Source organism: Trachypithecus francoisi, unplaced genomic scaffold (assembly GCF_009764315.1).
Source record: "Trachypithecus francoisi isolate TF-2019V2 unplaced genomic scaffold, Tfra_2.0 Lachesis_group17, whole genome shotgun sequence".
Lineage (NCBI taxonomy): Eukaryota > Metazoa > Chordata > Mammalia > Primates > Cercopithecidae > Trachypithecus > Trachypithecus francoisi.
In genome coordinates this window covers 99,114,369-99,126,249 of record NW_022681462.1, presented here as the reverse complement: position 1 = coordinate 99,126,249, position 11,881 = coordinate 99,114,369, and the positions used below count along the sequence as shown (strand labels likewise).

The window sequence follows — 11,881 nt, the reverse complement described above, 5'->3', positions numbered from 1 at the left end:
CAAGTATCTGAGTAACAAATGTCCTTGGAAATGGGGAATGGGAGGAGATATGATTAGTCACAGGCTTGGTTAATTGCCCTCAAAGTTTACAAGTTAAAATGTTTTAGCTGGTGAGCACATTCCAGTTCTTAGGGGGAAAAGCTTTTAATGGCAATTTATAGAAATTAGAATTCAGGTTAATGATTTTTATCCTTCACACAGTAAATGCAGCCCATCCAGAATCCTGCAGCAATAAAGTAAGAGTAATTCAAATATCTGCTTGTGGGGACAGCCCCCAACCCTAAGAGCAGGTAGTATTCTGTCTCCTGGCTGGCTCATCACACCTCAGCCTATTCAAAACAACCTGTTGTTGTTAAGAAATATCTCACCCTCGGCCGGGCGCGGTGGCTCAAGCCTGTAATCCCAGCACTTTGGGAGGCCGAGACGGGCGGATCACGAGGTCAGGAGATCGAGACCATCCTGGCTAACATGGTGAAACCCCGTCTCTACTAAAAAATACAAAAAACTAGCCGGGCGACATGGCGGGCGCCTGTAGTCCCAGCTGCTTGGGAGGCTGAGGCAGGAGAATGGCGTAAACCCAGGAGGCGGAGCTTGCAGTGAGCTGAGATCCGGCCACTGCACTCCAGCCTGGGCGGCAGAGCGAGACTCCGTCTCAAAAAAAAAAAAAAAAAAAAAAAAAAAAATCTCACCCTCTTATTCACTAGTGTTTGAAAACAGGCAATCTTTGTATTTTAAATATTCTAGGTTTTGTAAATAGTGAATTTTTTTTTTTTTTGAGGCAGAGTCTCTCTCTGTAGCCCAGGCTGGAGTGCAGTGGCACAACCTCGGCCTCCCAAAGTGCTGGGATTACAGGCATGAGCCACCGCGCCCCGCCAATAGTGAGTTTTCTAAGAGCATGTATCCCCTATCAGTAACAGGGATACATGAAGATACTTATATAGAAAAATTGCCCAGCAAATCAGGGCCCTAAACAGCTGGTAGATTCCATAAATTCAATTGGCTACCATGTATAGCCCTCACTGTAAGGTAGGTGGTTAGATTTCTAGAGAGCATTAGTCTTAGAATTATGAAGAGCCATAGTAACCCAAATGATTTCTAAATTTAGATGTACATTTTCCCTGCTACTTAAAAACTCTGGGTAATAACTAGAAATAGACCCACAATTTAGAGACAATGTAGAACTTAAAGGCAAAAAAAAAAAAAAAAAACCTCTTGTATTCCAGTTGTCTTCACAAATAAATGCCAAATGCCTCATATTCAACGGTTCATTACAGTGTATAAAAAAAAAAGATCATTTCCCTAGTCAGTGCTGTTATCAATATAAAAGATTAATTTACAAAAACATAAATATTCATAACCCAATCCAGCTGTATTTTCTGCTTTTGTACCACAGGCCAAAAGATATTTTAAAAACTAAAACCTGAAAGCCTCAAAATAAGCTAGATTCACCTTCACCTTTTTCAAAAGGAGTAGGGCCAAACAACACAAGCACTGTTTACCTGCAGGAAGTTCAAACACATGACCAGCATCTGCTGTTAAGTCACTTCCTTACTTCCCAATCTTCACAAAATATAAGCTGTGATTGTAGGTCAAATCTATAAAGAGCTCACAACTAAACTAGCACTCTGTTTCTTTGCTGTCAACACGATTCTGACGCTGCAGTTTAAAGGAGGCAGCCTTTTCACTTCTGGTGACCGGATGGTCTGTGAGATCCTCAAATGACTTGGCAGCTGTGCTGCTATTTGGGAAGGGGTCTTTCTCAAACCCATCCTCGTCCATATGTGAGTCTGTGCTAGGGTCTTCCTGGATGGTGTCCATTCTCTGGTGGTCCAGTTTCGGAGCTGCTGGCGCCGAAGGGATCACAGGGGCAGGCTGCAGGCGGCCTGGAGTCTGGGGTGCAGGAAAGGGTTTGATAATGCGAACCGATGCAGAATCCATGCTGCTCAGCATTTCGACATTCTGCAAAGACATGGGTTCATTTGATGGGAATAAAAGACTAATCAGAGGTCCTCACAGCTCCAACCTTACCCATCAAACAGCCTCTTATTCTGTTGGTACTGTGATGCCTCTTGCTTAAAAAGTGCTAGGTGAGGCTCACTCAACCTAAGAAGTGACTAAAAAATACTAGGCTGGTGCAAAAGGAATTAATGACATTACTTTTAATGGCAAAAACTAATTACTAGCTTTCAAGCATCCTGAAAACTTGCCATTTGAAGACCCAAAAGAGGATTCAAACCTCTCAAAGTAAGAGCCCAAGAGATTGATCTCAAAATATTAAGTGTTGAATGGCTAAATTGCTCCTTATAGCTTGGGAAGGGGACAGCACGGCTCTTTAAATCTCCATCCATGCGACTGATCAAAGCTCACCATCACTGTTGTCAGGAGGGTAAACATTCCACCCTAGACCCTTCCTGCTGCAGGCATGACCTCCCATCAGCCAATGAAAGCTCTTGCTGGGTCAGTTGAAGGTCTTTGCCTAACAGGGCCTCAAAGACCAGGCGAAGATTATGTTTCTTTCGTATGGTATACTTACACTGGGGTGAAACAGAGACAGAGATTCATACTGCTTATCCAATTTCTTATCCTAGAAAGAAAGAGCAAGAAGAAAGGTCATTCCCTACAAATACAATTTAGTTAGTGAGTACTATTTCCTCACAGGCTACTCCTAACACTAACTGAAGAACTTAGAACCTGAGTTGTAGGATAGCAGGCTCAACAGATAATCCATTCTCACGCAAGCTTTAGTTATGCCACCAGTCTAGAAGTGTTTGCTTTGCACTCAAAGGAAATGCATTTTGGCATTAAGTACATAAAGAGGCAAGGTTTAAGTGCTATGTTTTCTGAGAAATGTATCCCTCTGTGGGCAGGGGAGTAATAAGGGCATCTTCCTATGCATGAAACGACAAATGTCCCGGATGCTGGATACACCAGGACCGCACTGACTGGGACGGTGACTGGTAGGAAGACCTAGGTGGCTGGGCCTGCAGCCTCCCTCACACTGCCCTAGCCCACAGCCTCACTCTCTTCTTAGCTGTCTCTAGTTTCTGTGGACCATGCTCTGCTGGAGGAACTGGGCCTCAGTCGCTACGTCCTACTTCTGCAGAAGGCTGACCACATGGCCATCTGCTGCCCCATCCCTGCCTGTGGCTGAAGCATAATAGGCAACAAAGGGCAAGGACCTCTGTCCAGGACTAGGCTTCCTGTCTGGATACCATCAATGTATTCTATGGCCAGAAACAAGCCATTGCCCTCCCTCCTGTCAGAGGCTTTGCTCTGAAATCAAGGGTCATGCCTTGTCCACGTGTGCAACTTCCCTGTAAATAAAATAGGTTCCATCCTCCAATAAAAGCAATCATGATGGATGGCACTGTCATCCAGAGACATCTGTCAAAGCCAAGCACATCACCTTCAGCTTTCTTCAGCAGAAGTGCTCCCTAGAGATCTTCCTCCCTACACCCATCATGCTCACCACCCCGAGAAAGAGCTGCTCTGTGAGACGGCCCCCAGGCAGGAGAAGCCAGCAGGAAAGGAAGACAGCATCAGAGTTGTCATGAACTTTGTCATCAGAGTTGTGCTGGAATTTTTTTTTTTTTTTTTTGAGACGGAGTCTCGCTCTGTCACCCGGGCTGGAGTGCAGTGGCCGGACCTCAGCTCACTGCAAGCTCCGCCTCCCGGGTTCACGCCATTCTCCTGCCTCGGCCTCCGGAGTAGCTGGGACTACAGGCGCCGGCCACATCGCCCGGCTAGATTTTTGTATTTTTTTTTTTAGTAGAGACGGGGTTTCACCGTGTTAGCCAGGATGGTCTCGATCTCCTGACCTCGTGATCCACCCGTCTCGGCCTCCCAAAGTGCTGGGATTACAGGCTTGAGCCACCGCGCCCGGCCTGTGCTGGAATTTTTAAATGCTCATAGCAAAGCCACTATGAAAGAGTTTGGGAAAACTGGAAGCCAGGGCCGGGCGCGGTGGCTCAAGCCTGTAATCCCAGCACTTTGGGAGGCCGAGACGGGCGGATCACGAGATCAGGAGATCGAGACCATCCTGGCGAACACGGTGAAACCCTGTCTCTACTAAAAAAATACAAAAAAAAAACTAGCCGGGCGAGGTGGCGGGCGCCTGTAGTCCCAGCCACTCGGGAGGCTGAGGCAGGAGAATGGCGTGAACCCGGGAGGCGGAGCTTGCAGTGAGCTGAGATCCGGCCATTGCACTCCAGCCTGGGCGACAGAGCAAGACTCCGTCTCAAATAAATAAATTAATTAATTAAATTAAATAAATAAATAAATAATCTGGAAGCCTAGGTCTGACTTTCTCATTTCTACAGCAGACAAATCCCCATTCCCCACAGATGCAAGTGAATGGATTTGTAAGAACAGTTATGAAAGGGGGCCTCAAATTTATAAAGGACCAGGAGTTCCTTAGTCAAAGCCCAATTCAACTTGTAGCTGTTACTGATTCTGAATGAGAACAGAAAAGACTGCTTACTCCTATTTTGGGGGGAAGATGTAAATATTCTATATGACAGCTGGGCCCCAGTCCTTACATCCTACTTCTGCAGAAGGCTGAAGACACAGCCATCTGCTGCCAATAATCTATATGATATATGGGGAACATCTGAAATGCTGAAGTTTGATATTTGCTCTACTGCAACAGTCAGCTTGGAAATGCCCTTAATTAAGGGCTTTACTCATCAAAGGACCTGGACAAATCCAGTTAGACAGTCTCCTATGCTTAGAAGTATAAAATTCCTAAGAAATTTATATATTAAAACACCAACACACAAAAATAGTATTTTTTTTAAAAAGACCATTAGTTAAGCTTTCCATAAGACATGTTCCCCTAGGAATAACACCAAACAAAGTTATTGGAAATATCAGCCCAGACTTTGCTAAGAAGAAGTTTTATCTTTTCCAAAGATTACATGGTTGGAGTTGATCAAAATTTAAATATTTAATTACTTAAAAGTTGGTGACTTACCACACAATGGACAAGAATGCTGAAAGGAATCCAAAATATCAAGGAGAAAACCAGGACAGACCCAACGATGTTGTCTGCTAAAAACTTTCCTGTGAACAATTCCAAACAGTGAATGTCTTGACCAAGTACTTCACAAATAAATCTAAAGTGAAACACTGTTAGGATATTACCATTGTGTCAAATGCCGAGCTGCTGGCTAGACACTCCTACCGACACAGTATTGAGAAGAGTGTCCATGCTGCCTATATTACACCAGACCATCTCTCCTTACCAAGTGCTTTTAAAGAAACAGCCCTCGTATCCTAGCTGATAGGAAGAGATTGCAGAATATTCAACATGCTACCTGGAGTAACTGTGTCAACAGACTAATCATATAGAATGCTACTACTAGTAAATGCTTAAGAAGACTTTTTGTTACCTGGATATTATTTGTGATTAAATGGTGGACCTGTGAAGACATGATATAGCCTGCTTCTGCAAAATATGAGGCCCACTTTTACATCAAGCAGGATTCAGTATATAGCATTCAGTCAAACACTCTTACATCAATCAGGATTCAGTCTATAGCATGAAACTATGCTTATGCTAGTCACATGTATATTTTTGGGTAAAGAAGGAAGCCAATATTTTGACTTTATTTCCCTTGTCAGAAAATCTGTGCCTCCAAGCTCCACGGGGACAGACTATGAGTTCATTTTATTCTAGCCAACAAAGTTGTTTCATAACAAAAGCAGTGAATATTTCCACCTTCTACTGCAGAATTAGAGCATATCACTCTGAAAGCACACTTTTCTAATGTCATCACAGAAATCAACTCAGCTCTCAGTAAATAATCTGGGGAAATCACCTACCAAAAGTATTGATGCTTAGCTGGTCAATGAAATCCCAAAATCGTTCAATTACATCCTGTACTCGTTTCTCACATTTGCCCTATGAAGAAAAAACATACAGCATCATTCCCAAACACAATGTATTCAGAAGCAATGTAGCTTTATAAAAATAACTGACATGTAAAGGGCTTCATTAAAATCAAACATTTTTCCATCTCTGATACAAGGCAATAACTTCAGCGTAATGAGTACCCCAGAAAGTAGGACATGCTGTCATTAACCCTTTGATAATTAGTCCATTTTTACAAGTGATTTAGAACTACCAGGAGACAAAAATCAAGAAAACCAGTTTGCTAAAGATGAGGCATTCCAGTAAGGACTCTACACATACACAGTGCACAGTGAAGAACACAGCCAGACTCCCTGTGAAGACTCTTAAACCTTGAAACCCTCTCCCATCATTCTGCATGAGAAAAATTATGCTGCTCTAGAGAACAAAAGGGTCTGGCTTAAGTAAGTCAAGCAGTCTTCTACGTCTTTCCTACTCATTCAGCACCTGTTTCAAAATCACACCTTGAATAATTTTGCAATCTTAGTCAATTCTGTAAGTAATCCAGGAAAACATAATTAGGACCCACTGCCTAAAACCAACCAACCTTACCATAAAGTCCCCACCCCAGTCCTTCTCAGTCTCTGGGCTGGAAGCCTCCCACTATGGAAGGAAACTACAGGCAGGGACCTGAAAGCACTCTGTCTTCTCCTCCTAAGTAATACCCATAGATACAATGGACCAGAAGGATGTAGCCCCATTTGTGTTTTGATTTCTTTTTATTTGCAAAATCAAGTACTTACAAAATAAAAACTTCCTATCTGGCTGTTACAGAAAAAGCTGGACATAAATACTCACATTCATATCACAAAATCCTACTGTACAGGGCTTTCCTTTCCTCAAAAATAAGTTCTTTTGTTCAGCATCGACATAGGGCACACAGCGGCCAGAAAGGTCTCTGCAGCACACCTTGCAGGAGTTGTCAGTTTCTGGAACAGAGAACACGCATTGACAGCTGGATTTTCTGAGACCTCCTGTCTCGTCTTTTCTCCCTGACCATGGTCCCAAAGAGGCAAGAAATCACATTTATTTTTTATTTTAATAGCTAATACTATCCATAGCCCGCACCAAGGAGTAGTTTCTGAGGTCACACTCCTCAGCCTTCAGTGACAGAGGCCACAAGGTTTAAAAAAAAAAAATACAGAGAAAAATCCATTCTAGATTAAAGACGTCTCTTAAAAGTCTAACTACGGCCAGGCGCGGTGGCTCAAGCCTGTAATCCCAGCACTTTGGGAGGCCGAGACGGGCGGATCACGAGGTCAGGAGATCGAGACCATTCTGGCTAACACTGTGAAACCCCGTCTCTACTAAAAAATACAAAAAACTAGCCGGGCGAGGTGGCGGGCGCCTGTAGTCCCAGCTACTCGGGAGGCTGAGGCAGGAGAATGGCGTGAACCCGGAGGCGGAGCTTGCAGTGAGCTGAGATCCGGCCACTGCACTCCAGCCCCGGCGACAGAGTGAGACTCCGTCTCAAAAAAAAAAAAAAAAAAAAGTCTAACTACTCTCTCCACTTCAAGCCTCTCACAATGCTCTTCTAAATGTTTCCCTTTGTCCCAACATTCTTGTTACCCTGCCCACTTCAATCCTTGGCTTTTCAGTCTGAAGTGTGCCCCTCAGGGCCCACACTGGCTCCCTGAAAGGGAGAGCAGCTGGGACACAGCTGTCCACCCTTGGGTGGAGAGCTAAGTGACCCCGGGGCATGAGCCCTACAGCCAAAGCTCCACAACTCCTCCGCCAAGAACAGCTCTGACAGATCACGGAATAAAACACTGGGCATCTGTGAGCCGTGTGGGCATACATAGGAATGGCAGAAATGCCAGAAAATTAAACCATATTTATACTTAGGAGAAGAAATCAATCAACTAGAACACAAAAACAAGCAAAAAGAAAACCTTTTCAGAAAAGGCTGGGAGCAGTGGCTCTCACTTGTAATCTCAGCACTTTGGGAGGCCAAGGTGGGCGGATCACCTGAGGCCAGGAGTTCGAGACCAGCCTGGCCAACATGGCAAAACCCTATCTCTACTAAAAATTAAAAAATTAGCCAGGTGTGGTGGTGCTTGCCTGTAGTCCCAGCTACTCAGGAGGCTGAGGCACAAGAATCACTTGAACCCGGTAGGCGGAGGCTGCGGTGAGCTGAGATCATGCCACTGCACTCCAGCCTGGGCAAGAGCGAGAATCCATCTCAAAAAAAAAACAAAAAAGAAAACCTTTCCATCATTCACTAATTTATAAAATATTTCTTGGGCTTTTACTGTGTTGGGCTCTGTGCTTCCAGAGCACCCCAAGCCTCTTGCCATTCAACAGAACAGATTTTTTTATTTGGCATCTATTATGTTATGTGGTAACACATCTATTATGTGTTACCTTTTTTTTTTCTTTTTTTAAGAGATGAGGTTCCACCATGTTGCCCAGGCTGGTCTCAAACAACTCCTGAGCTCAAGTGAACCACCCATCTTGGCCTCCCAAAGTGCTGGGATTATAGATGTGAGACACTGCCCTCAACCTATCTTCTTTACCTACACATTATTGAACTTGGAAGAGTTCCTTACTCAACTATATGGATGGTAAGCTTCCAACCCAGTGATTTAACTACTGGGTTCTTTGTCTTTTATTTTATTTATTTATTTATTTATTTTTTTGAAACAGAGTCTCGCTCTGTCACCCAGGCTGGAGTATAGTGGCACGATCTCAGCTCACTGCAGCCTCCGCACCCTGGGTTCAAGCAATTCTCCTGCCTCAGCCTCCCTAGCAGCTGGGATTACAGGTGTACACTACCACACCCGGCTAATTTTTTTATTTTTAGTAGAGACAGCGTTTTGCCATGTTGACCAGCTGCTCTTGAACTCCTGACCCAAAGTGATCCACCCACCTCGGCCTCCCAAAGTGATGGGATTACAGGTGTGAGTCACCACACCTGGCTCTTTGTCTATTTTGAAAACAACCTTCATCGACTCCCATATGCTCCATGGTTTAAGTGGGGTGGGAAGCAGAGTCCAGCCAGTCCCTGACCAGTCCATGAGGATGCCCTCAAACCCAGAAGTTCCAAAATAGCACAGAAACCTAAGGAAAACTGACAGGCCAGCAGGAGAGAGGCTCCTGCCCCAGGCTGCTCTAAGAGATCAGAGGGGAGCAGACTCAGCCTTCTTGATAACTGCAAAAATCCTCATCTAGTGGGGTCAGATCCTGGAATCAGCTCTCTCTGGTTCAGTTCTTGCAGGAGTATTCTAGTTCCATGCCAGTGTAATGTAGATAGCTACTGCTGCTTTCGTGGTTTGTATGATATGGAGCAGAGGACAGCTAGGACACACCTCTACCTACTCACTCACTCACCCACAACAAAATTCCCTCCTCTCCCATCTCAAAGCCTGCCATATGGCCTGAAAATGCAGCAAGAAGAAACACCAACAGGACAGGTCTCCCACGTACGGTGGAGGAGCCAGGATCTGCATGCAGAGATGCCTGTCTCCAGACACTACCCTGCCTTTCCCCCTCCCCTCATGCTCGGCTTGGATCTCACCACTGCTCTCATTAGCACAACCTCCAAATGGAGGAAGGGAACCTGGCAGACAAAGGCCATGTTTTTTCCTGCTGCTGGAGTGGGCATAAAACTATGCTCACCATTACATGCACAGGACTCCAGCTGCTGTTCCCTCTCGCAGAAAGGGATGCATTTCCCATCCTTACACTTGCCAAGATCCAAGCAAACAGTGTCATCTTCAGCATTTCCTGGAGGTGGGCACTCACTGCTATTACCTGGAAGCAAACACCAGTCATAACAAAAAGAATGAGCTGCAGGTCCACCAGTTCTACAGGTGCATAATATGCTGTTTCTCATACAAGTGAGCATCTTACCTTGCAAACAGCAAAAAGTGACCTACAGAGAGCTAGGACAAGAGCCTGCATCTCACCAGCAACCAGCATTTAAATGGGAGTGCCTGGCTATGTGCCAGGTTAGGCTGCATGAGTCCCTGACCTCCCAAGCCCCGGTTAGAATGCGTGGTCTCCACTTCAGCATCTCACAGTCATATATAAAAGAATATCCTATGTGCCATTAGAATAAATGGCAAACTTGGTATGAAGGCTTAAAAAAGCCCCATGGCCTTCCCTGTCTGGCCCTGACTTCACACAGCTCTCCCACAGCCCAGTGCTTTGGCTACCACCTCCGTTCAGTGCCTTCAATGTTAACAGACACGATTCCTTCTACCTGGAATGCTGGTGTTTCCACTTTTGGGGCAGTTAGCTGACTTTTCTTATGGATTCAGTTTTGTCTCAAAGGTTTTCTGAGATATCCCTGAGGATGCTGTCTAAGTGGATGTGGCCTCCCACTTCCATTTTGCACTATCACACTCCTTCTCTCCTTCATTGCATATGTTTTGCAATTTATATATATTTAATGTTATTTTATGTGTTCCCTCTACTAGACTGGTAAGCCCCATGACAGCAATGATCAAATCTCTTTATCAAGTTATCTCCAACCCCTATCATATTCTAGGTATACTACAAATATTTCTTGAATAAACCAATTATTCTTTTTATTTTCCTTTTGAGACAGGGTCTCAGTCTGTCACCCAGGCTGGAAGGCAGGGGTGTGATCATAGCTTACTGCAGCCTCAGACTCCTAGGTTCAGGCAATCCTCCTGCCTCAGCGTCACAAGTACCTAGGACTTCAGGCGTATGCCACCATACCTGGCTAATTTTCTTTCTTTTCTTTTGAGAGATGAGATCTCCCTGTGTTGCCCATGCTGGTGTCAAATTCCTGGGCTCAAGGGATCCTCCCACCTTGGCCTCCCAAGTACTGGAATTATAGGCATGAGCCACTGTGCCCAGGCCAGTAATGCCAAAGAAAAGCCACCAAAGAAAGTTAAACTGGGAGAGACAGGATGGAATGAGCGAATCATTCTGGAAAATGAACAGCACAAGCAGCTAAAAGTCAACTCAAATAGAGGAGGAGAAAAAAACCACTTTATGAAAGCAATGGACTATATCCACAGCTCTGGACTGGCCTTTCAGCTGAAGAATGAAGCCAATCAAAAGAATTCTGACTTAAAGGGCTTCAGAGCAGTAACACAAAATGTACAGATATTTGGCCAGTTTCAAACAAAAGTGATGGTTTACTAAGTACCCAACAGATAACCAGGCACTTTGCCTCTGTTCTCATAAAACCTTTCTTGAGCACTGGGCATTCACTGTGTCAGCAGTCATTTAACAAACTATTACTGAAAGTATGATGTCCAGTGAGCTCAGGGAAGGTTTATACTGTGGATCATTATTGTATTTTTGGTATATTATACTCCCCTGATAAATATAAAAAATGCTCAATAAGTATCTGTTGAGCATGTGTTCTTAAAAGACTAAAGTCAGAGTATTAGACAGGTAGGAAAATAATTTTGAAAACAGTATCATCTATATAGCATGGTCCCCAAAGTTTAGCATGCATGGAAATCACCTGACAGAAGGTTGCACAGTACAGACTGCTGGCATCCCTTCCCACATTTTTTGGTGCGGTAGATCCAGGGAGCGGACTGACAATTTCCATTTCTAATAAGTTCTCAGGTGATGTTGCCACTGCTGGTTGTGAAATGCTAATTGCTTTTTTTCTTTCTTCTTCTTTTTTTTTTTTTTTTTTGAGGTTCTTGTTCTCTACCTTCTCTTGTTAGAAAATACTGATTCCTATGGCCGGGCGCGGTGGCTCAAGCCTGTAATCCCAGCACTTTGGGAGGCCGAGACGAGCGGATCACGAGGTCAGGAGATTGAGACCATCCTGGCTAACACGGTGAAACCCCATCTCTACTAAAAAAATACAAAAAATTAGCCAGGCGAGGTGGTGGGCGCCTGTAATCCCAGCTACTCAGGAGGCTGAGGCGAGAGAATGGCGTAAACCCGGGAAGCGGAGCTTGCAAGTGAGCTGAGATCCGGCCACTGCACTCCAGCCTGGGCGACAGAGCGAGACTCCGTCTCAAAAAAAAAAAA

The 11,881-nt window shown here is 44.6% G+C and overlaps 1 protein-coding gene across 2 annotated transcripts in view; it reads right to left on the bottom strand.

The window, feature by feature from the left end:
* Positions 1 to 761: 761 nt before the first annotated feature.
* Positions 762 to 11,881, bottom strand: part of ADAM17 (ADAM metallopeptidase domain 17) — a 71,387-nt gene continuing 60,267 nt past the window's right edge. For both annotated transcript variants that reach the window (XM_033176592.1, XM_033176593.1), the window contains exons 14-19: positions 9,530 to 9,664; positions 6,710 to 6,840; positions 5,824 to 5,902; positions 4,973 to 5,061; positions 2,534 to 2,584; positions 762 to 1,959 (exon numbers count right to left, since the gene is read on the bottom strand). In XM_033176592.1, coding sequence (XP_033032483.1) covers positions 1,618 to 1,959; positions 2,534 to 2,584; positions 4,973 to 5,061; positions 5,824 to 5,902; positions 6,710 to 6,840; positions 9,530 to 9,664 — 827 coding nt within the window. In that variant the 3' untranslated portion in view covers positions 762 to 1,617. The remainder of the gene's footprint in view (positions 1,960 to 2,533; positions 2,585 to 4,972; positions 5,062 to 5,823; positions 5,903 to 6,709; positions 6,841 to 9,529; positions 9,665 to 11,881) is intronic.